Source organism: Moschus berezovskii, chromosome X (genome assembly GCF_049115385.1).
Source record: "Moschus berezovskii isolate FMDL1 chromosome X, NW_MosBer_1.0, whole genome shotgun sequence".
NCBI classification, from domain to species: Eukaryota; Metazoa; Chordata; class Mammalia; order Artiodactyla; family Moschidae; genus Moschus; species Moschus berezovskii.
Genome location: NC_142488.1, coordinates 9494811 through 9520383, shown reverse-complemented (window position 1 = coordinate 9520383; position 25573 = coordinate 9494811). Strand labels below are relative to the sequence as shown.

At 42.8% G+C, this 25573-nt stretch overlaps 1 protein-coding gene across 4 annotated transcripts in view; it reads left to right on the top strand.

The window, feature by feature from the left end:
* MID1 (midline 1) overlaps positions 1-25573 on the top strand; it is a 415132-nt gene that overhangs the window by 271607 nt on the left and 117952 nt on the right. For 3 of the 4 annotated variants that reach the window (XM_055437738.2, XM_055437737.2, XM_055437739.2), the window contains exon 2: positions 6533-7248. In XM_055437738.2, coding sequence (XP_055293713.1) covers positions 6589-7248 — 660 coding nt within the window. In that variant the 5' untranslated portion in view covers positions 6533-6588. The remainder of the gene's footprint in view (positions 1-6532; positions 7249-25573) is intronic. The other variant, XM_055437740.2, reaches the window with a different exon arrangement.

Here is a 25573-nt window from a genome sequence, read left to right as displayed (position 1 = left end):
GGGAGGCAATAAGTTAAATTAGGAGGTATTTTTGTTCTTGTGTGGGGTTTGTTTTCGTTCATTTGTTTTGGGCAATAGTGTGGGAATGCAGTAAAGATCTGGATCAACACAGAGGCAGTAAGAACAGAGAAGTCAAAGAACTACTAAGATTTGGTATTTATATGTCTTGGCTAATGATTTGGATTTGGGGAAAGGTGAGTGTATGGTTTCCTATTGATGCTGTGACAAAGTACCACAAGCTCATGGCATTAAAGAAGAACACTGGGAGTTGTTAAGTCTGACACTGGTCTCACTGGGCTATAATTAAGGTATATCTACAAGGCTGTATTCCTTCTGGAAGTTCTAGCTGTGGTCCCCATCTTTTTTGGCACCAGGAACCAGTTTTATGGAAGATAATTTTTCTGTGGACCAGGGTTGGGGGATGGTTTCAGGATGATTCAAGTGCATTACATTTATGGTGCACTTTCTCTTAGTATGACATCAGCTCCATCTCAGATCATCAACCATTATATCCCAGAGGTTGGGGACCCCTGATCTAGAGGATCATCTGTTTCTTTATTTTCTGTATCTTCTGGAGGCTGCCCATATTCCTTGGCTTATGGCCTCCTCCCATCTTCAAAGCAGTGTCTTATCAGGTCTTTTTCAAGTAGTGTCATCTGACACTTCTCTCTTACTTCCCATTTCCACTTTTAAGGACTCTCATGATTATATTGAATCCCACTGGATGATGTAGGCTCATCTCCTTGTTTCAAGGTCAGCTGCTTAGCAGCCTTAATTTCCATCTGCAACTTGAACTGTTTGCTTTGTAAGATAGCTTTGTTGGGGCGGGGGCATGATTCTGCCTCCCCCGAGAGGGAGGAGTAGAAAATGAGGCAAGCCTCTGAGTTGTGCTAGTCAGGAGAATGGAAGCACCATGAGGAGATACCAGGAGGCTTGGAGGGCAGATGGGTTTGGGACAGAAGCTACTGAGTCCCATGAGATGCACACTGTGAGTTGGGGTGCTTATAGTAAATGAAGCAAGGTGCTGTCCATGCTACGAGATGGTGCTGTGAGAGTCTCGCAAGCCTAGGAGTCAGAGAGGCAGTACATGGATGAACAAACAACCTGGACAGCTTTTTGATGGAAGGTAGGCTGGCCCTTTTAAAAACACCTAGGCTTTGTGGCTCAGCTGGTAAAGAATCTGCCTGCCAATGCGGAAGACTCAAGAGACGCTGGTTTGATCCCTGGGTCAGGAAGATCCCCTGGAGTAGGAAATGGCAACCTGCTCCAGTAGTCTTCCCTGGAAAATTCCATGGACAGAGGAGCCTGGTGGGCTACAGCCCATGGGGTTGTAAAGAGTCGGAGGTGACTGACTATACATGCACACACACACAGGCTTTGCTTAGCTGGAGAAGTCAGATGTGGTTAGATAAGAAAACCAGAAAAGCCCCATCTCAGTGCTACATAAAATGGGGAAGGGGAGGTAAAGGAGGCAGGAAGAAGTGTGGAAAATAAATATCCATTTATTCATTTTTCACTTTAAAGAAGTGCTTTCCTCCGAAGTCTTGAGTCTGTGAGAAAGTTTTTTGAAAAGATGTCTGGCGGCCAGTGCTTCCCAGCATCCAGTGCTTAGCTGCATCCTGTGACCAAAGACTCTACTGCTGAGGGCTGTGATTGGAGAGAATTGGAGAGAACATCCGTGGGCGCTACCCCAGGGACACACAGCTAAGAAAGATCAGAGCTGTGGATCAAACTCCATTGTCTGGCCACCCGCCCAACTCTCTCTCCTCACTCTTCTGTGCCCTGTTATGGACCATAAACGGTGGACGAGCCGAGCTGTGAACTGTGAATTGTTTTTCATCCCTGCCTGGTTTGTTGCAAAGGTTCCCACGATGACCGACATCCTCCTCTGAATGAGAACCAATCAGCCCATTCAGAAAAATCTTGAGCTATAGCATTTCCTGACGGTGATATGCACGTCTGATTTCCTTCCATTGTAGTGAAGGCTAAGAGTCAATGTCTCTCTCTCTGTCTTAATTGGAGGCCTGGAAATTAGATTGCAGGAGTTCAAAAAAGAAAAAGATAACATTTTGCACAAAATCTCCTCCCACTCCCACATCTCTGTGTGCTTGATGACCCCCTCTTCATCTTTAAAACCCACCTTGCATGTTGCCTTCTTTAGGAAGCTTCTACATTCTAAGGGAGATCGATCCTGTGTGTTCATTGGAAGGACTGATGCTAAAGCTGAAACTGCAATACTTTGGCCACCTCATGCAGCGAGTTGACTCACTGGAAAAGACTCTGATGCTGGGAAAGGTTGGGGGCGGGAGGAGAAGGGGACGACAGAGAATGAGATGGCTGGATGGCGTCACCGACTCTGTGGACATGAGTTTGAGTGAACTCCGGGAGTTGGTGATGGACAGGGAGGCCTGGCGTGCTGTGATTCATGGGGTCGCGGAGAGTCGGACACGACTGAGCGACTGAACTGAACTGAACTGAACATCCTCTTCTCCCCCAGTCTTTTGTTATGTTGGATGACAATTTGTTTTTTCTCTCCCATAATAGACCATAAGATCACTGAAGGTGGAGGGGGGCAGACAGGTGTTACCGTTAGTTGTCCTAGGACCCCTTACCTAGAGGGAGTTCACTATTTGGTGAAAGAATGAATGGCATTTTCATGTCTCAAAAAAAAAAAAAAAAGAAAAGGATTATTTTAAAGAAAGCTAGAAAATAAGCCATGCCATTTTTTTTTTTTAAAGAGAAGGGAATGGCATCTGTGCTTACTGGTAATATATTGTTGAGTGGTTTCATAAGAATATCGCTGCCATGGGAAAATCTGGATAAAAATAATAAAAATGAGATCTGCTGTAGACAACAAATCAAAATCCCTTCCTTTCTGGCAGCCTACAGGCCAGAGGTTCAGAAAAATGGCCAAATCTCACTTTGCATCTCGATATTTTGTCATCACTTAATACAATTAACCAACAGCATATATAGCGTAGACACTTGTATAAAGTGCCACGCCCAGCACCAGGGCAATAAAAGAAAAAATGATCCATTTCTGAGTAGCTGCTATTAAATCATTCTTAGGTGAATTGCCCCTGAGGACTTGACTCACATCATGTCCATGGATGGCAGGGTGGAATCCTGTCGTCTGGCATTTCCCATTAGCACTCAAACTTGTATGTGCTTGTTGAGGTCTTATCCTGCCAGCATGGCTGTTGTTGCCAGTGCAGCATTTTATTCATACCTCTCTGAAAGTGCTCTGCATTTCTATTTTGTTGACTGTACATGTCTCTGTCTTCTAAAATACGGGTCAGCAGAATAAGATACATACGCCAAATCCAGCTTGCTACCTGCTTTTGTAAATATAATCCCATTGGACAGCCATGATCATTCATTTCTGTATTGCATATGACTGCTTTTGCCTGCTACAGTGGCAAAATTGAGTCATTGCAACAGAGACTGTCTGGCCTGCAGTACCAGAAACATGTACTGCCTTGGCCTTGATAGGGAAAGTTTGCTGACCTCTGTTCTGACATATTGAGAGATTATTGAAAGGAAGGGTTATGTTTTATTGTTTCTGGGTTCATCCCCAAAGTTGGTACTTACTTTAACTCAATCAATGAATGTTCGAGTCTTAATGTGTGAGGCACTGTTCCAGGTGCTGATGGTATGTCCCTCAAAGAGCAAAGCAAAATCTGTGCCCTCCTAGAGCTTGATACTCTAGTGGTGGGGCCATGGGGAGAGATGGAGCAGTGAACAAACTAATAGACTATGTCGGTGAAGGTTATGGAAGGAAACAAATGGAGATGGGGAAGACAGTTTGCCGTGATGGGTAAATGGGTGGTCGCAGTGGGAGTAAGGAAATTCATTTCATGTGGGTTCACAAAGAAGGTAATGAGCAGAGAGTCATCGCAATGACCTTGCCAAGGGGAGGCAGGACGTGCGTGGTGCGTTTGAGAGATCGCAAGAAGGCTATGTGCCCAGAGCAGAAGAAGGGCTGGCGTGGGAGGAAATGAGGTCACTGTCTGAGTCTGTGTTTTCTGGGGCTGGTTTTATTCTGTGAACTTCTCCCTGAGTGAGATGGGAAACCCCTGGAGGCTTGAGCAGAGGCGAGGCAGACTCTGTCGTGTGTTAGCAGGCTCTTCTGAGTGGAGGATAGAATATGGGGGGTGGGGGCAACAGTGAGAAGAAGCCAGGAGACCATTTAGAAAAATACTATGATCATCCAGGTAGGGGAGGATGTTGGTTTGGCCCATGATCATAGAGGGAAGAAGATGAGGAGGAGGCCTGATTCCAGCTTCTCGAGACAGCTGATTACCTAGCATTCGGTAAATGTCTCTTGGATAAATGTCAGTGTTATCCTTGGGGTCCACAGTGGAATCCCCTCTAGAAATTCTGACTATGCTACTCTGGGATGAAATTCTGGCACCTGCCTAAAAGTGCAGTCATCTAAGCTCTCCAGACAAGCTCAGTCCTCTGGTGAGATCTGTCAGTAGGTGTTCTTGTTTCACCTGCCAACATAGTAGACCAAAGGATCTACCTTTTTCCTTTACTTGACATGCTTCTGCTGATGGTAGGTGAGAAGATATTTGATTGAGAGATTATTCTGTTTTCCCATGATTAACAAAAATGATGATTAATGGGTAAAACCTTTCAATTTATTCTAAGCCATCCATAGGAAGGAGTTGGCCAGGACTGAGTGCGGATCATAAGTTTCTCAAAACAGCAGCCCTGGGCTTTCCATTGCAGGTCGTGGAAAGATAAGCAATCTTTAATATTTCAAATCTCAGCTGCTCGTTTATCCTTTCTTATATAGTTAATATCAGAAGATGGCTAGAGAGGTCTTTAAGGTACCAGGCTTCTATGAAGCCAGCAGCTCTTTAATTTTTCACAAGGCCGGCACATCCTTTATGCTTTTAATGATCAGCTACCATTCGGTTGATAACAAGATGAGCATTGGTTTAACCAAAGGACACCATGATATTTCTGAGGGATGCTGTTTCAGAGAGGGTGAGGGCATTCTAGAAACAGTGAATTTTGTAAATAAATGGAGGTGTGAATACAAAAAGGCTGATTGTCAGAATCACTAAACAGAGCTTGTATCTGAAGCCTCCTCATGAATCTGGCTGAGAAAACCCCCTGGAGGGTGATTTGAACATCGCCTCTACTGGGTGAACTGCACGATTCTCCCACAGTCCGCAGCGGGCTGCATCTAATGCGCCCGTCACTGTTGCGCAGACCTCTGCTAATGGCCTTGAAAGGGAGAAGGTTCAAAGAGGCTTGGTTCCCAGGCCTGCTAATGAGCATGAGGCCTCTTCCCTCTTAATGAGCCAGGGTTTATGTGGGATTCTTTGCCCTCCCCTTTTTGAAGGGAAGGCAGGCGAGAGTTCACAAAAGCAGCAAGTCTTGCCGTCAAGGGGAGCATGCAGCTGGGCCACCCGAAGACAGCCTGGAGGGGAGCAACAAAGCTGCCAGAGGTCGTGCCCAGGCCAACGTGGCTTTGAGTGTGAGGCTGGACCTCCTGCTAGCCCTGCCGGTCGCTGGCGACAGTGACAAGCCCTTGATGGGAGATTTTAGGCCGGGAGGGTTGCTTATGGTCCGTCGGCAGCCCTTTAAATTTCCTCGGTGGAGCGCGTCTACCTTCAAGTGCTTTCTAAACGGTTATCGTCACCATTGTTATAACTTAGCAAATGAATATTGTAGCCACTAAGATCCTTGTTCTCATGAACCACATTGTTAGTACTCACTGGTCCTCAGCTCACCCCAGCTGCTAAAAAGGCCCCCAGATATTTTTCTCCACTTCTCTCTGCCCACCCACGTCCCACTGCTGGATTAAACAATAGAATTATTCAGAAGACTAACAAATACATGCCAGAAACGTTGCCTCTATCACAATCATCTTTGTGAAAGTCACTTGTTTTTTTTCTTGGGGGTGTATTTGGGAAACTGACATCCCCGGTTGCAATGTTATAATTGCCACTGAAACCATGCAATTGATTTCATACACATTTCACTCCCGCTTCTGCAATAACTGCCTTTCTCCTCTGAAGCCTAGTTCGGTATCACAGAGTAGCAGCCCTTAAAGCACATATACTTAGCATGTCAACTCATAAATGCAAAGTCATGAAAGACTCTGTAGTTCATTAATTACCGTTTCTACATTTTTGTTTTAAAACACAAGGAAAACTTGGCCATAACACAATAAGATTATTGTGATTAGATATGGAAATTACGGTTTCCCTCCCTTGCCAGTTTGGAGGGAGACCCTTTAAAGAACAAAATTGCAAGCAAACAAACAAACATTAAATTTTAAAAAATGCTGCTTTTGGCGACAGGAACCTTGAGGAGATGTTAGCTGATATGCTGGCTTTGGGTGTTCTCCACCCCCCCCCCCTTATTTCCCCAGTGAATAGAGAATTATTTGGAATGTACACACATTTACCCTCCTGTGACCTGTGTGTGGAATTATTCTGAGATGCACTCAAAGCTGACAGCCCCCCATGGCTGACCCCCTCACGCCTAATCACATCTTACGTTCTGTTTCCAGATAGCTGATCAGCTTCCTTGGATTTCGCTGATGACCCAGGAGAGCTTTGCCTGAAGATGGAAACACTGGAGTCGGAGCTGACCTGCCCTATTTGTCTGGAGCTCTTCGAGGACCCTCTCCTGCTCCCCTGTGCACACAGCCTCTGCTTCAACTGCGCCCACCGCATCCTGGTGTCACACTGCGCCACCAACGAGTCCGTGGAGTCCATCACCGCCTTCCAGTGCCCCACCTGCCGACATGTCATCACGCTCAGCCAGCGAGGTCTAGACGGGCTCAAGCGCAACGTCACCCTCCAGAACATCATCGACAGGTTCCAGAAAGCCTCAGTGAGCGGGCCCAATTCCCCTAGCGAGACCCGCCGGGAGCGGGCATTCGACGCCAACAGCATGACCTCGGCCGAGAAAGTCCTCTGCCAGTTCTGTGACCAGGATCCTGCCCAGGACGCCGTGAAGACCTGTGTCACTTGCGAAGTGTCCTACTGTGACGAGTGCCTAAAAGCCACTCACCCGAACAAGAAGCCCTTCACAGGCCACCGTCTCATTGAGCCCATCCCGGACTCGCACATCCGGGGGCTGATGTGCCTGGAACACGAGGATGAGAAGGTGAATATGTACTGCGTGACCGATGACCAGTTAATCTGTGCCTTGTGTAAACTGGTCGGGCGGCACCGAGATCATCAGGTGGCAGCTTTGAGTGAGCGCTATGACAAATTGAAGGTTAGTCCGATCCGCCTTAAGCCAAACCCCTTTGTGCCAGCAAATGTCATGGAAAGAAAAAGTGTATTCACTGCTAGCTACGTGGCAGGTGAAGGTTGTCTCTTCGCCTTTTGTTATCTGATTCGTTGTAGCATGTTTTTTTGGCAGCCTGGCCATGTTACACAATAAGAGTATCTTGTAAAAGTTGATTGCTGCTTGTGATGTTAGCGTTGTCAAGGCGAGAGCGAATTCAGAAAAATCTGGATTATTTTCAGTCCTTGTAGTTGAGAGAGAGCAGGAGAGAGAGAGAGCAAGAAGGAATGGCAGATAAAATGTGGGTTTAGGCATTTGTGGGGGCATTTATTTTCCTCACTCATTTCACTGTCATTGTACTAGTATCTAGTTACTGCCCAAACAAAGAAGAGAGGGAGGAGGACTGCCTAGAGCAAATGTGGGATTTTAGAGGACACATGACCTTTTATTCCCAGCGTAAATGATATCCATCTTACTGGTGGACTGGAGTGTTCTGATTGTCTCGGATTTACGAAAGAATTTCTTTTTGTGGAAGCTTTTTAACCCAGTAAGGGTAGAGGAAAGTATGTTTAACTTCATTTTTAATCTAGAACTCCAAAATAAACTCTGGCTCGGGGAATGATAATTAATATGACTATCCATCACATTTTAAAAATCACTCTCTAAACACGGAGAGAAGGCTCCGGGGACAAATAAGCCAGGTCTCCAGGTATCTGTTCATCTGCAGGCGGCGGTGGGTCTAATTATTGCAAACTCAGCCGAGCGAGTTTGCTCTGATCATGAGACACTTCTGTCGATTCTGTTCACCAGCTAATTTTAGATCATAAGATGCCAATTAAAAGGAAAGGAAGTATGAATTAAGAGCTTTGAGTAAATATATATTGAAGTCCTTCCTCTCAGGACACACAACACTGTGTTGTTGAGCAAACACAATGAATCACATGATCAAAAGCATTACCGCTCAGAGCAGATCATCACCTCTCACTAATAGTTCCTGTCACTTCTTCTCGCCGCTGACGGGGGCTTGTGTTTATGGGGACCATGTCGTGATCCTTGCTTTCAAACGTCATTTGGGGAACAAACCTATCACCTGAGCAGCATGCCTCACTCAGAGTATTCATTGACGACTGGTACAGATCAATCTAGGAAGTTAAGCCCAAGGATGGGGGCAATACAGACAAGGGAAGACAGATGCTGACTGGATTTCTAGTGTCATGCACAAAGGTGGCCAAAAGCTCACCTCCCAAGTTCTTAATAGCAAAGCAATATGTGTGTGAATTGTGCTGCTAAAATTCTTCAGAAATTGCTGTGGCTATCAGATTTTAGAAACTATGGTGAGCCTTCTGCCCTTTTTTGGTGGGGGACAGAATGTGTAGGATAATTGAACATTGGTGCTTCTTTTCCCCCTCCTTTGTTAAAAACTGAAGTATAGTTATTTACAGTGTTGTGCTAGTTTCGGATGTACAGCTAAGTGATTCAGCTTTATATATTTATATATATATATGTGTGTGTGTGTGTGTGTGTGTATGTATATATATATTGTCTTTTTCAGATTCTTTTCCCTTCTAGGTTATTACAAAATGTTGAGTAGCATTCCCTGTGCTCTATAGTAGATCCTTGCTGGTTGTCTATTTTATATATAGTAGTGTGTATATGTTACTTCCAAATTCCTAATTTATTCTTACCCCAACGTTTCACTTTTGGTAAGCATAAGTTTGTTTTCAAGAAGGTAAGTGTTTTTGCTTTCCAAAACGTAAAGCTGCCAGATTGGATTTTTTTCTTTACCAAAAAATGTTCCTGTAATTGGATTAACACTGCTCTTAATGATCATGTGTGAAAACACCACACTGAGGTTCAATATTCAGCAACTCCGAGACTTCATATTTAAATCTTTTATTTGAGTTCTTCTCATTGTTTTTGTCCCATCTCAGAGGAGTCCTTAGTTATTTATATCTCCAAATTTAAGAGGAGACACTTACGTGCTCTAGCCCATTTTTTGATGATAATGAAATTCTTCAATTATGAGCCCTGAACACTTGTCTAATCAAGCCAGTAGGCTAGTGGTCATTTATACTGTCACCAGGAAGGCCTGACAATTTATGATCCTGGTAGATTTTATCTTCTAATTACAGAAATATAAGCATATAAATAGCACCCAGTAGGCTGAAACACATTTATAGCTAGCTGCTCAACAAAGTATGCTTATAAGCATTTATTTACAGCCATTTCACAAAATATGCTTATCAGCATTTAAACAAATAACATGCTAGCATAGCCTGTTTGTTCTAAAACATGCCACTTATGTTAGAACAAAAAAAACCCCATAGAATAGATGACATTTGCGTGTCCACGGTATTTCAAAACCTAAGTATAGTATAAACATCAGGTTTTTGAAGAAAGGAATAGCATACTGAAAGAACCAAAACAAAACAAAAAAAAAAGTATTTTTGTTAATTATTTTGACCTGAGAAAGTAAATGAGTTCTGTTAGTATATTTTCCTGAGACTTTAGCATCACTTACAAAAATGTATTTCTGATGATATGGAAACAAAAGCATGGAGAAATTTGAGGATGCTTTCATTCATAATGTGATAGATTTGCTTTACTTACTTGAATAGGTAAGGACTCAGGTGGCTGCTGTTTGAAATTTTTGTTTTGTACTTTTGTTAGTATAAGTCCATTATTTGAAGAAAGGGAATTCTACAGTGATCATGAAGAATAATTCTTTCAATAACACTCAATAACTTAGAGGGACATTTTTTCATAGTTCTCAGTATACATGTGTTGATATAGAGGATTGGAATATACTTTTGTACATTTCAATTATTTTTGTAGACACAAAGGAAAAAAAAGGAAAATTTTCAGCATGTAGAATTCATGCAAATAAAATCTTTCATATCATTTGAAATCGCATCAAGTCAAGAATCTAATGATGCTTTCAGAGACTATGCATTGGGAGATAATCATAAAATATTGAAACAAAGAGAAAATTAAACTAGCATTTCCTGAACTCTGTTTTAAGATAAAAAGAGAAAAGTCTTCCTGGCAAGTGCATCTCTAAATGGAGCCTATCATGATGTGAACCTTTTCACATCATTTTAATTGAATTTTAAGAAGCCTCTCCAAACTTGATTCAAAAGTTTGATTAGTGAACCAAGTGACATATAAGAGAATTGAATAGAATGCATTCCAGAGTTTTCAAGAAATTACAATGCAGTAATTTCTTCTCCTCTGTTCTACCATGCAATGTTGGAGCTCTTGTTTCTTTCCTCTAGTCCCACCTATAAAAAATATACAAACCCAGAAAAATTGACCTTTCCTTGCTCTTCAATTTCAGCATACTCTGACTTCAAGTTAGCTGAAACTGAAGTTCCAAATCACTGTTTTGCTCTTCTGACTCTAATTGGCCTTCTTTTGGCCATGGGAGTTAATTTGAGAAATAATCCCTTTCAATGGGTCATCTCATTATAGTTTTATAAGTTTGATAAAGGTTCCAGTTAAATCTCAGCCTTCCTATGTAGCCCTTCTCTTCTGGAGGTAGAGAGATGGGATTTCACTTTTGGGCTTCATTTATAGATCGTGAGGGTCTATATTTTTTAAAGTCTTCTACTTTATTTGCCATTGGGGAAGTTGCAAGTGGAATCTGAGCTTTTTACTTTTTCCTTATAATTTCTATGACTTTTTTCTTCTTTGAAAATAGTCACTGGTAGAGTGCAGGTTCCAGGGAAAGAGGGGTGTGTGTGTGTGTGACATGCATATGTGGATAGAGGCTGGGGATGCTGCTACATCCTACAAGGTGCAGGATGGGCCCCCACCACGTAGAGTTGTCTGGTCCCAAATCTCAGCAGTTCCCAGCTTGAGAAACCTTCATCTGTGAGAAGAATTTAGCATTTATCACTGCATTGATTTGCCAGGGCTGCTGCAGCAAGGGCCCACAAACTAGGTGACCTACAGGAAAGGAATGTATTGTACATTTCTGGAGACTGTTGTTCAGTTGCTCAGTTGTTTCTGACTCGTTGCGCTCCAGTGGACTGAAGCCTGCCAGGGTCCTCTGTCTGTGGGATTCTCTAGGCAAGAATACTGGAGTGGGTTGCCATGCCCTCCTCCAGGGGACCTTCCCTACCTAGGGATCGAACCTGTGTCTCCTTTATTGGCAGGCAAATTCATTACTACTGAGGCTGGAAGTCTTCAATCAAGGTGTCAGCAGAGTTGATTCCTTTTGAGGGCTGAGAGGGAAGGATGTGTTCCAGGCCTTTCTCCTTGGGTTGTTGGTGGCTGTTTTCTCCCTATATCTCTTCACATGGCATTCTTCCTGTGTGTTTATCTTCGTGTTCAAACTTCCCCTTCTTAGCATAATTTTTTTTTGGCTGCCCCACATGGCATGCAGGATCTTAGTTCTCCCATCAGGGATTGAACCCATGCTGCCGACATTGGGAACCCTGAGTCTTAACCACTGGATGGCCCAGGAAGTCCCAAATTGCCCCTTCTTAAAAGGACACCAGTCATATCAGATTAAGGGCCCACTCTACTCCAGTATGACTTCATCATAGCCAATTATAGCTGCAGTGACCTTTAAGGTCGCATTCTGAAATATTTGGGGTTAAGACTTCAACATAAGAAATTTTAGGGGCCACAGTCCAATTCATAGCAATCACTTACTCCAGTATATACCTGGTTATCTAGTCAGTTGAGCACACAATATGTCTCCCTCGATGATTTAATCACCCTAAGTTAGGCAGAGACCTTTGGCTCCCACTGCTCCATCACCCACCTAAGACTGACTACAGGATCTTGCAGATAATGAACTCCTAATAAATATTTGTCAGCTGCTTCACTGATGATCACCTGTTAACCCTACTTGAAAACTTAAATTCCATTCATAATAATATTACAGATATTCATTCTGATCTATGATAAAGAATTCTGTAAGATAATTTAAGATAATTTCTGGGCTTCTTTGGTGGCTCAGATGGTAAAGAATCTGCCTGCAATGCAGGAGACCCGGGTTCAATCCCTGAGTCAGGAAGATCCCCCGGAGAAGGGAATGGCAGCCCACTCAGTATTTTTGCCTGGAGAATCCCATGGACAGTGGAGCCTGGGGGGCTACAATGCATAATCACAAACAGTTGGACAGGACTGAGCGACTAATGCTTTCAACTTGAAGATAATTTATAAATAAGAGCAGAGCCAGATATACATTATATTTTATACAACTGGACATAACTCATTATTCTGGTCTATATTGCATTTCATTGGTTTAAATTTAATGGTATGAATTTTGATAAACTAGATCTCAAATACTTGTTCACCTTTGTTTTATGCTCCTATATGATGGACCCTTGACAGACCCATTATACCTACTGTTTCCTTTATCTGATATGTAGATTTTTTGGAGAGGTCATGCAAAAGTAACTTAATGTATGCTTCATAAAGACAATATGAACAGGAACAGTCCCCCTCCTCCCTGGAGATTATAGTTTAGCAGAGAGTTCTAGTAGGTAAATATTTCCTCTGTTCATGGGAGGAAACTTTGGGTACACTGTGCCCAAAGGAGGGACACCAATGCCAGACCTGAGACTTTAGAGAAAGGCTTCCTGAAATAAAGGCCATTACATCTATCATTGCCAAGCTTTTTATTAGAAAACTGACAAATTTAGTAGACATCCATAGGTTCTTTGGTATCATTCTTTTTTATATTTCCCAATTATGACATCCTTTGTGGAGCCCTGTATCTTTTTTCAAATGGGTTCACAGTAAGTCTAGGTTAGATTTTAATCTAACATGTAGATCATGACATTTTGTCACCTGATGCCATTGGGGTTATATGAATGTCAGACATATGTCTTCCAAAATGTTTTGGTTATATGAGTTCTCACCTGTTCCAACTAGCCCCTTCAAATTTCTATTCTGCTTATGCTTATTTCATGGGAACAATTCTTTAGTATATATATATAAATATATATATATATATTTATAAATATATATAAATATAAATAAATATAAATAAATATATACATATATATATATTTTTTAAGAAACTTCCCATATGACAAAATACAGTTTCCAAATACTTGTGAAATATGTTAAAGTTGTAATTTTCTTAGTTGGGTACAAAAACTTTTTATGATATACAGAGTAAAAGAAGACATTTCCAGGGATATGTTCTTAACAGTAAACTTAAGGCTCCATCTTTCTCTCTCCTTTTCTTCTCTTCCCTGTGAATAATCCCCTCTCCTTCCCTTACCTGCAGAGAAGACTGTCTTACCGCCTGATGATTTATTATTGGGATCATTTCTGAGGAGTTCAGAGAGTTCTGGGAAATAGGTACACAAGGTACCTTCTAGTCATTTGATTGTGTAAAGAAATGTAATTCTTGAGCATGTTTCTTAGCTTTAGTTCGTTTGTTGTTGTTGCTTTGTTCATTTGTGTTCAACTCTTTGCAACCCCATGGACAGCAGTATACCAGGCTTCCCTGTCCTTTGCCATCTCCCAGACTTGGCTCAGATTCATGTCCATTGAGTCAGTGATACCATCCCACCATCTTGTACTCTGTTGTCCCCTTCTCCTCTTGCCTTCAATCTTTCTGAGCATCAGTGTCTTTTCCTATAAGTCGGCTCTTTGCATCAGGTGACCAAAGTATTGGAGCTTCAGCTTTAGCATCAGTCTTTCTAATGAATATTCAGGATTGATTTCCTTTAGGATTGACTGGTTTGATCTCCTTACAGTCCAAGGGACTTTCAGGAGTCTTCTCCAACACCATAGTTGTAAAACAGGGCTAATAATGTATTTGTTGTTGTTCAGTCACTAAGTCATATCCAACTATTTGCGACCCCATGGACTACAGCACACCAGGCTTCCATGTCCTTCACCATCTCCCAGAGTTTGCTCAGACTCATGTCTGTTGAGTCGGTGATCCCATCCAACCATCTCATGCTCTGCTACTCTCTTCTCCTTCTGCCTTCAATCTTAGCCATCATCAGGGTCTTTCCCAATGAGTTAGAAATAATGTTTTTACTTGCATAGAAACATGGAAGAGCAAAATAAAATGTTTCACACAAACCATCAGCATTGTGCCTGGCAATGTATTAGAATATAAAAACTCTGTAATAATCCAGGAGGTTAGAATGGCATGATGGTTACAACGTGGACCTTTGGGGCACACTGCCTGACAGTTATTTTTCACCCACTGCTTGTCTTATTTGCCTGTGAGATAAGGGTCTACATTGTTGCTTTCATGGGTTTTGTAGTTCTGTGTCTCAAGCTCCTGGCGAAGGGCAGAGGCATGAGAGTGAATAAACACTTGTTGATGGACAGGGTGCATGATTGATAGGTTAGAGAAGTGCTTTGGGATGTGGAGGAGGAAGAACTGACTCTGGTTTTTGAGTAGAAAAGAAACCTTGCTTCAGGGTGGTGGGCTTTAAGCTGCCTTGACAGATCAGTGGATTATGCATCAAACAACAGTGAGGCGTTCCTCAGGAGTGGGGCCAGCAGAAACCTGTTGGCAGGAATTGGCAAGACAGCTTAGGGATTCTAGACAATGCTGGCTAGAGCCCAGGGTGCCAATGGAAGGGGCCAGGAGGGAGGCTGTTGGAAGAGTCCTATTGGGGGCAGGGTGAAGAGTTTGAGTCTTTGAATGCCAGGTTAAAGTTTGGGGCAGTTTTCTTCTTCTCTAGAAAATAACACTGAAGGAATTTAGTTTTTGAGAGAGAGAGGCTGATGTCATGTATAGTTTATGAAGGCAAGGTCCAGTCAGGATATCAGAAACATTTAGGGTCACTGTGTCCACAGAAGAAATAGAAGGGGGAAAAGTTGTTCACATGACTTTAGATTTTTGTGGTCTCATTTTTAATAGGCAAAGTGAAGTAGTATCATAGGTCAAAGCCCCCCCTCCCTGACACACACACACTCAACAGAAACATGGAAACCAGTGAGAGTCAATGTCTTGTCCTTGAAGACCAAGAATAGGAGTGATCATTGATGATTGGCTCTTGACCCCAGACATAAATGCAATTCTTTTCTACCTTTCCTTCCCTGGTGGCTCAGATGGTAAAGGATCTGCCTACAATGCGGAAAACCTGGGTTCGATCCCTGGAAGAAGGCATGGCAACCCACTCCAGTATTCTTGCCCGGAGAACTCCCATGGACATTGGAGCCTGGTGAGCTACAGTCCATGGGGTTGCAAAGAGTCGGACACAACTGAGTGACTAAGCATACAAACACATAACGCAGAGATATACTCGTGATGTGTGCTTATTTCTTTTGGCTTTTTGAGCCACTCTAAGGCGGATGTGTTCAAATCTCTAAATGCTGACCACAAACCTTAGGAACTTTTTAGAGTCAGATATGACCTTGAAGTTTATGTTGTTTCATCCCTATTCTGCAGATGAGGAAATTGGGGCAGAAAGTGGTAAAAGGGATGGCCTCACATCACCTGGTCAGAGGGCTTTGACCTAGGACTACAGCACAGTTACCCTGCTGCCCTCTTACTTTGAGTCTCTTTGGCTCCAACTTTTCAAGTGATTCCATTACTTCTGAGGTTTCCTTTTGGGTTTGGAGACTCAGTTCAATTTAGTTCAGTCACTCACTCATGTCCAACTCTTTGCAACCCCATGGACTACAGCACACCAGGCCTCCCTGTCCATCACCAACTCCAGGAGCTTGCTCAAATGCATGTCCGTGGAGTCGGTGATGCCATCCAACCTTCTCATCCTCTGCCGTCCCCTTCGCTTCCTGCCTTCAGTCTTTCTCAGCATCAGGGTCTTTTCCAATGAGTCGGGTCTTTGCATCAGGCGGCCAGAGTATTGGAGCTTCAGCTTCAGCATCAGTCCTTCCAATAAATATTCAGGACTAATCGAGGTGGTGGTTTTACACACAAACCTGGCCAGGCTGTAGGCCACCATCATAGACGGTGGCCTCGTGTCATTGTTGTTCAGTCACTAAGTTGTGTCCAACTCTGCGACCCCATGGACTGCAGCACACCAGTCCTGCACTATCTCCCGGGGTTTGTTCAAGTTCATTAAGTTGGTGATGCCATCCGACTGCCTCATACTCTGCCGCCCTCTTCTCCTTTAGCCTTCAATCTTTCCCAGCACTGGGGTCTTTTCCAATGAGTCAGGTGCCGCCAGGGTCACCCAGAAAGCTGCCTTAAGATTTCTCCATGCCAATATTTTCTCCAGCTGAGCCAGTGTCGACTTACACTGGGCTGTCTTGAAGGGCCAGACCTGAATTCACACAGATGTATCTGAGATGACCTAAGGGACACTTCAGAAGAAAAGATATGCTCATGTGGAAACCAGTGGATTGTCACAGCAGCTTCCATGGACCCCTTAATTTTTTTTTCCTGAATGTCCTCATATATATATATATAACTCATTTATTTTATTTTAAAAAATAATTTAGTTTTAATTTTATTTTTGATTGCACTGGGTCTTGGTTGCTGCTCGCGGGCTTTCTCTAGTTACTGTGGGTCAGGGCCATTCTTTGTTACAGTGTGCAGGCTTCTCATTGCAGTTGCTTCTGTTGTGGAGCTTGGGCCCTGGAGTGCAGGGTCCATAGTTGTGGTGCACGGGCTTAGCTGCTCTGGGAGCTTCCCAGACTAAGGGTCAAATCTGTGTCCCCTGCATTGGCAAGTGAATATTTATCCATTGTACCACTAAGGAAGTCCCTCCTTCATTTTATTTACGTATATAAAGTGAGTCTATATAAGTGAGGAGTATCTATTTGTGCATAGCATTTGAATTTAAGTTGAGAAGTTTTGAAAGAACATAATTCATCTTGATGAGGTACGAAGTTAAAGCTAGTAGGATTTGCTGAAATTACTTTTACTGAATATTTTTTAAAGGCTGTGATATTCAGAATTCTTTCATTCTCTGACACCAGCGAATCATAAACTAGGTTATTGTTAGAAAGACTTGTAAATTTTTTGACAATGGATAGGTAAATAATAAAGAGGACACATAGTAGCCTGAGAAAGTGAATGAAGCTAAAGACTGGATATAGTCTCTGAATGTGACATTGGCATTCTGGAAAAATCTGATAAATCTATTTACAAAGTCCACTCAAAACTTAATTCACTTTATGTTTTAGATTTTTGGGCACACTACTTAAAGACTTCACCGACCCATGAGGATAGCTTTTAAGCTGACAGAGGAGAATACATTTTGCATTTCTCATCAAAAAGGAAAATGCTTGTAAAGTGCCTAGTCTAGTGATTGGCACATAGTAAGCGTTCCATGAACATGAGGTATTATTATATCTGGGCATTTACTGTTACAATAAAGGCTTCATTGCTGTAATCCAATAGTGGGTTTCCTGACAGTATCATAAATTACTCAGTGGTTATAGGGTCGATTTGTGTTTCTGGCTGACATGGGAAATTTTGAACAACCCTCGGGGGAATTATAATTGGGTGGGAACTTTGATTTGTCCTTTTTAAACCAAGCCGAGTAGTAAAATGGACTCTTAAGAAGCAGTGAGCAGTGGACTCAAAAGAAATGGCTTTAAAAACAAGCACCATTTTGAAGTTCAGGGTAGCCTGGGCCAATCACAAGCTCCGTTGGCCAGCTTTCTGTTTTGCTGTAGATCGCCTTGGGTGTGTGAGTGAAGGATGGAGCTGGGCAGTCCTGGGCTCCGTGTCAGCAGCCATCGCCCTTAGAATAGGAAGAAGGAGGGGTTTCAGTCTTGGTTAGGGCTGGGCGCAGAGGAGAGCCCCGAAGGGAAGAGCTTACACAAGGACATGAAAACCTCCAGCCCCTCCTATAGCCGCCCTGGGTGTTCTGTGCCGTTGGGACAAAATGCATAGAGCAGCAAGGTCAGCATCTTGTATCTACTTTGCTGCCTATTGGGGAAAACAGTCAGGAAAATAATGGATTTTATTCACGTGGAGAAAGACCAGGTTCTTATTCCTGAAACAACATGAAAATTCTGAAAAGCTTCTACCTTTTTCATGTCTTTATAGATGATCTTTTCCCCCATCTGCTTTATCAAATTCTGCCTTTAAAAGAAAAAGAAAAGAACCCTTATTTATTCACCCAGTGGATATTTGTGTTTGGCTAAGGAGATAAGCCCTGGGTAAACTCTGGCAATGCAGAAATGAGTCACAGAGACACGTCGTTGCTTCCATGGTCTAGACATAATTATAACATGTGATAACAGCATAGAAAAGGGCTAGGAAAAGAAGTCCATGAAACTCAGTCCATGAGATAGTTTTTTAAATGACTCATAGTCCCAGATTGCTGACTTAGGTGTTACTCTGTGGAAATTGTGCTGTGTTTGTGCTCCGTTGCTCAGTCATGCATGACTCTTCTGCGACCCCATGGACTGTAGCCTGCAGGACTCCTCTACCCATGGAATTTTCCAGGCAAGAATACTGGAGTTGGTTGCCATTTCCTCCCCCAGGGGATCTTCCCACCCCAGGGATTGAATCCTCATCTCCTGTGTCTCCTGCATTGGCAGGCAGGTTCTTTACCATTGTGCCACCAGGAAAGCCTACTCTGGAAATTGCCTAGTTCCAAAAGCTGAAGGGAAAATACATTTCAAGGAGAAGCAGTGTTCAGAGAAGACAGAAGGGACATTTGCACTGTGCATCCCTTTGGAGTGGCTGTCAGGGCAACATAGGACTCCAGTCCATGAAAAAATCTGGGCCAGACCCTTTCTTATGAAAGGTCTGCTGATCACGGGTTGAATTGTAGCTCTTCTCACATGCTTTCCTCAGAGGTCTCCGTTTCCTTCCTGAACATGGCTCATAGGTCGAGTCCATATCCAGGCTCGGGAACCATTTATGTCATTTCCACTGTGAAAGGGCCCATCTCTAGGAAGACGGTGTGAGAGGTCACCAGAGGAAATGCCATTGTGTGGCCCAGCCAACTGGGGGCGTGGCTAGCTTTATCTGTGAGGGAGTTTTTGCAAACTTAGGTGTTAGGGTGAATATCCTGGCTTGGTAGAGAGATTTATTGCTCGATCCTTTGGCCCTTTCACATGGCTGTCCAGAGCTCAGCGGCTCTTGGTTGGTGGCATCAGATTTAAGGCAGAGAGGAGTGCAATGGGCAGGCTTTCCAACTCATGCTCAGTATGGCCTGTCGCTTCTGGAGGATCAAGGAGACCCACGGTCCCTGCTTCCCAGGTGGCTCACTGGTAAAGAACCCACCTGCCAGTGCGGGAGACAAAGAGACGTGGGTTCAATCCCTGGGTCAGGAAGATCCCCTGGAGGAGGGCAGGGCAACCCACTCCAGGGTTCTTGCCTGGAGAATCCCATGGACAGAGAAGCCTGGTGGGCTACAGTCTGTGGGTTGCAGAGTCGGACACAACCAAGCACGCATGCCATGCCAAGGTCCCGATCCAAACTTCACCCAGGAGGGAGGTGATTTTCTTGCCCCTGGCCTGCTGAATAAGGCTCTGGAGGGTCCCAGCCAATGAGGATCTTACCCAATTATAATGGTTCAGCTCATCAAATGAACTGGTTCCAGTTTCTCTTTTATTCTAGAACCTCATCTGGAAACAAACTTGGCAAGGCCACCATGCTGCCTTTGTACCTCTAGACTAAAGTCCTCTAGGTCAGTGCTGGGGGTGGTAAGGGAAGGTGGTAAGCTAAGGGTAACTCTCTTTCAAGATGCTGCTTAAAGTTGTTTTGCGATGTGGTTCAAGCATATTTGTTTATTCAACACTGAGAACCAGCTATTACCAATAGGAATAATAAGCATTTGCAGATCTCCAGATTGACAGTTTGCAAAGCACTTTCAAGTATTATTTGATTCTTGAAACAACCGTGTATCCCCTGCGAAAATATGAGAATGTTAATACCTGCTCATTAGGGATCTTGGCAGGATTAAATGAGATAATATAGGTCCAGGTATCTAGCTCAGCATCTAGAAGGTGGGAGAAGCTGCATAAGGAACCTCCTTAACCGCTTGGAATGTGAGGACAAGGAAATTAAATAGCGTTAACTGTGGTTACAGAAATTGAAGTTTGGTGTTCCAATCCAGGGACCCTATCTTGGCCTTAACTAATCATCACCTATGATTAAGGCAGAAAGAACTATGGCCCAAACGTGCCCCAATTCAGAAAATTGAGAAGGAAAAACAGCTTAAGTGATGGAGAGACAAAGGGCTTTTGCCTTAAATTCTGACACAAGGGTTGCCTGGACACAAGAAATTTCCTTTAAATTAGTAACTAAATTGAGGCTGATCTATTTTTCCATTCTGATATAAATAAAGGAGTAAAAATACAAAAATTAATTATGGAAATCCTTATGGAATAATTTTTATTTACTTACAGTCATGTTGAATTATTCAGTATTCACCAGCTACTCAGTATATTAGTGTTAAATGAAGGAATGAATGAGTCTCTCATGGTCTCTAAATTCATCCCATCACTTGAAATGTGATAATTCATTTGCTGTGGTTAAAAGTGTAAATTTAGCATCTTGGTCTATGAGTTTGACATTTCAAATCTCTTAAGAGACCTAAATGAGTTCTTACTCATATTTAGTTATTTTTGGCAAAGCCTGTGTATAAGTGAAAATGGTCGCCACATGTTAGTCAATAACAAAGGTTTGGGGTCTATTATTCATTCCTTTTTTCAGGATTGCTTATCAGAATTGTAGGTTTACATTAGTTTCCTAGACCAGAACAGCACAGGAAATACTCGGGGATCTTATTAAAATTATCCTCCAATTAAAATAAATAAATAAATTCAAACAACAACAACAAAAATGCAGGTTCTCATTCAGCAGGTTTGAAATGAGTTTGAAGTCTGATTTTAACTTGTGCCTTAGCCTTGTCATTTTCAATTTGTGTGAACTTAGGTTAAGGAAAACAAACCACAACTAAGTTCTCTAAGCCTTATTTGTTCATCAGTGCAACAGAGGTATAATTGAGGGTTAAACCCTGTAATGCTTGACCCTGGGGAAGCCCAAGGTTCCTCTTTCCATTACTGTTATAACCTGGAGGCTGATCTCTTTCCCCTTAGTCCAAGTTTTAAGCCTTCCCTGTAGCTATAAAGACAGTATAGGTTCTTTTAAGAAGTTAATGTAAGGTTGATGTAAATCACAGTGAATAGTCTTCCTCTTCAAGCCTTCTATTTCTTCCTATACTAACTCCAGTTGATTGTTGAAGGACTAACTGTAGGCTCACCAAGGACTACTTTAGGTTAGCTTTCATAAAATTCTCTCAGACACTCCATGTTGTCTCTACAACCCCTTCATCATTACACTGCCTTCCATATTATTATATAAACACTTTTGGGCTAAAGGGCTTCCCCGGTTTGGGCTAAAGGGCTTCCCTGGTGGCTCAGACAGTAAAGACTGCAATGCAGGAGACCTGGGTTCGATCCCAGGGTTGGGAAGATCCCCTGGATAAGTTAACAGCTACCCACTCCAGTATTCTGACCTGGAGAATCCCATGGACAGAGGAGCCTGGCAGACTACAGTCCATGGGGTCACAAAGAGTTAGACACGACTGAGTGACTTTCACTTTTCGTTAAAGCTAAAAGCCTTCCTGCCTCAACTGGTTGTCCATTTCTCAAGCTCAGTGACTGTATCTCATAGTTGTTTTCTATCTCTTTATTCCTTTTCCAGTGACTAGCTGTTATTCAGTCACTAAGTTGTGTCTGACTGCGACCCCATGGACTGCAGCAAGCCAGGATTCCCTGTCCTTCACTATCTCCCAGAATTTGCACAAACTCGTGTCTATTGAGTCGGTGATGCCATCCAACCAGCCCATTCTCTGTCATCCCCTTCTCCTCCTACCTTCAATCTTTCCCAGCATCAGGGTCTTTTCCAGTGAGTCAGCTGTTCGCATCGGGTGGCTTTTTTTTAAATAAGCTACAAGGTATTTTATCAGTAGTAAATACTTACTGAAACAAATGGAACAGCCGTTAATAATTTAATGAGATGATACAGTGTAGTTTGCCCATCAGGTAAACAAGAAAAATCATAGCCCACCTGCCATTCTTTTGAAATTTGAATACATAAGCCAGCAAAATATTGCCTTGTAGGTCTCTGCATTCATTTCTGAATCAACAAATTGCTCGCCAATGATTTCTTATGAGAAAGTATTATGAAGAGACTGTTTGATTTTTAAAGACTTTAGTTCAGATACAGGTGGTGAAATATTTGTCATTCACAAGGGCAGGATAAAATAATACTATATACATATGTATTTTCTTGTGTGGATATTTTTTAGGTATATGTTTTGTTCTCTACTGCCTCAGAACAGAGTGCTCTTTAATTCCCCTTTGAGGTAGAATGGTAAGAAATCATGAAGACCTTAGCGGGTAAACTTAGTGGCACACATTTGCCTTATCATGACAACTTGAAGGGCTAGGGGCATCTAACGGATCAAGGTCAGGGATGCTGCTCAGCATCCTAAATACACTGGACAGCCCATGGCGGAGAATCATCAAGTGGTAAATGTCTGTGGTGCTGAGGCTGGGAAATCTGTAATTAACCAAAGCATCTTTGCTGGTATGCAGAGAGGAAAGCTCAGCTTCACTTTTCACAAGGCATTGACTTCTTTGTGTAATCTCCAAGTGTTAGTCACTCAGTTGTGTCCAACTCTTTGTGACCCCATGGACTGTAGCCCACCAGGCTGCTCTGTCCATGGGACTCTTCAGGCAAGAATACTGGAGTTGGTTGCCATTCCCTTCTTCAGGGGATCTTCCTGACTCAGGAATCGAACCCAGGTCTCCCACATTGCAGACAGATACTTTACCGCCTGAGCCAGCAGGGAAGCCGTGATCTCCAAAACCAAATCTATTTTGAGACAAGAAAGCCCAGTCCTTGCAGAATCCCCTCCCTCCATCTGTGGACACCCTGAGCGGCAGGCTGGTGGCCGCCCCAAGGCTGTGCATGGCAGGCTTCCTCCATCCCAGGCCCCCGGGCTGTCTTGAGGTGTCTGGGCCTGCCCAGGGCACCCTTGGGGCTGTCTCGGCAGTATTTCAACCTCCAGAGGCATATTGAATATTTTTTAATTCCTTCTCCAAACATGATTTAGGTGCAACTGATATTATCTACTATCCCCCATTTGTACTAGCTGTGACAGTTCATGTTCAGGACTACACTACCTTCCTGGGGTAGCTATCTGTATCAGACACAGCCTGGGGCTTTCTACCAAGTAGGAAGTTGGCAGAGAATAGACCAGCAGCTGAGAGTTTCACCCAAATGGCTTTTATATGTTGGATAATAGTTTTCATTGTATTATAGTCAAAGTGAATAATTTCCAGAGACAAAAGTGACTCATTAAATCTGTTAGTCAATTTTAAATCTGTCTTCCAAAGAAACTGTTTATATGTATATACCTCTGCATGTGTGTGTGTGTGCAAAACTATAGATTCTCAGCTCCTCAAGACTTGGAACGGCATGAATCAAATGTGAGTGTTCAATGCCGAGGCAGAGGTTATGTAGGCATTGTTTTGTTTGTTCCTGCAGGCAGAGACAGTTTATGGTCCAACTCTCACATCCATACATGACTACTGAAAAGACCATAGCTTTGACTAGATGGACCTTTGTTGGCAAAGTAATGTCTTTGCTTTTTAACATGCTCAGTCGTGTCCAAGTCTTTTGTGACCCCATGGACTGTAGCCCGACAGGCTCCTCTGTCCATGGGATTTCCCAGGCAAGAATACTGGAGCACATTGCCTTCTCCTACTCCAGGGGATCTTTCCAACCCAGGGATCAAATCCTCATGCCCTGTGTCTCCTGCACTGGCAGGCAGACTCTTCACCACTGAGCCACCTGGGAAGCCCAAATACGTTTATGTAAGTTGAAACAAGTATCTTAGTGTAGATGCTTTTAGTCGAGAGCATAGAAATTTTCAATAGCAATCTTGAGGAAGAAGAATGGAACTGGGGGAATTAACCTGCCAGACTTCAGGCTCTACTACAAAGCCACAGTCATCAAGACAGTATGGTACTGGCATAAAGACAGAAATATAGATCAGTGGAACAAAATAGAAAGCCCAGAGTTAAATCCACGCACCTATGGACACCTTATCTTTGACAAAGGAGGCAAGAATATAAAATGGAGAAAAGACAGTCTCTTTAACAAGTGGTGCTGGGAAAACTGGTCAGCCACCTGTAAAAGAATGAAACTAGAACACTTCCTAACACCATACACCAAAATAAACTCAAAATGGATTAGAGAGCTAAATGTAAGACCAGATTCTATAAAACTCCTAGAGGAGAACGTAGGCAAAACACTCTCCGACATAAATCACAGCAGGATCCTCCAAGACCCACCTCCCAGAATATTGGAAATAAAAGCAAAAAATGGGACCTAATTAAAATCAAAAGCTTCTGCACAGCAAAGGAAACTATAAGCAAGGTGAAAAGACAGCTTTCAGAATGGGAGAAAATAATAGCAAATGAAGCAACTGATAAAGGATTAATCTCCAAAATATACAAGCAGCTCCTGCAGCTCAATTCCAGAAAAATAAATGACCCAATCAAAAAATGGGCCAAAGAACTAAACAGACATTTCTCCAAAGAAGACTTACAGATGGCTAACGAACACATGAAAAAATGCTCAACATCCCTCATAATCAGAGAGATGCAAATCAAAACCACAATGAGATACCATTTCACACCAGTCAGAATGGCTGCTATCCAAAAGTCTACATGCAATAAATGCTGGAGAGGGTGTGGAGAAAAGGGAACCCTCTTACACTGTTGGTGGGAATGCAAACTAGTACAGCCACTATGGAGAACAGTGTGGAGATTCCTCAAAAAACTGGAAATAGAGCTGCTATATGATCCAGCAATCGCACTCCTGGGCATACACACCGAGGAAACCAGAATTGAAAGAGACACATGTACTCCAATGTTCATTGCAGCACTGTTTATAATAGCCAGGACATGGAAGCAACCTAGATGTCCATCTGCAGATGAATGGATAGGAAAGCTTTGGTACATATAGACAATGGAGTATTACTCAGCCATTGAAAAGAATGCATTTGAATCAGTTCTAATGAGGTGGATGAAACTGGAGCCTGTTATACAGAGTGAAGTAAGCCAGAAAGAAAGACACCAATACAGTATACTAACGCATATATATGGAATTTATTTATTTATTTATTAAACGCCTGTTCGCAAGTTTATTGGATCATCTTGACACAAAATCATTACAGCAGCATGATATGTCTCTCCTTTACACGGGAATGTCGATAGCAAATAAATTCTTATATAACACATCATACAATTTAGAGATTCTAGAATCACCGCACAGGATTCTGTAATAGGTTACTCTACATGCTAAAGTGACAGTTTTCAAGATGCAAATGATAACCCTGTATACGAGACAGCAAAAGAGACACAGATGTAT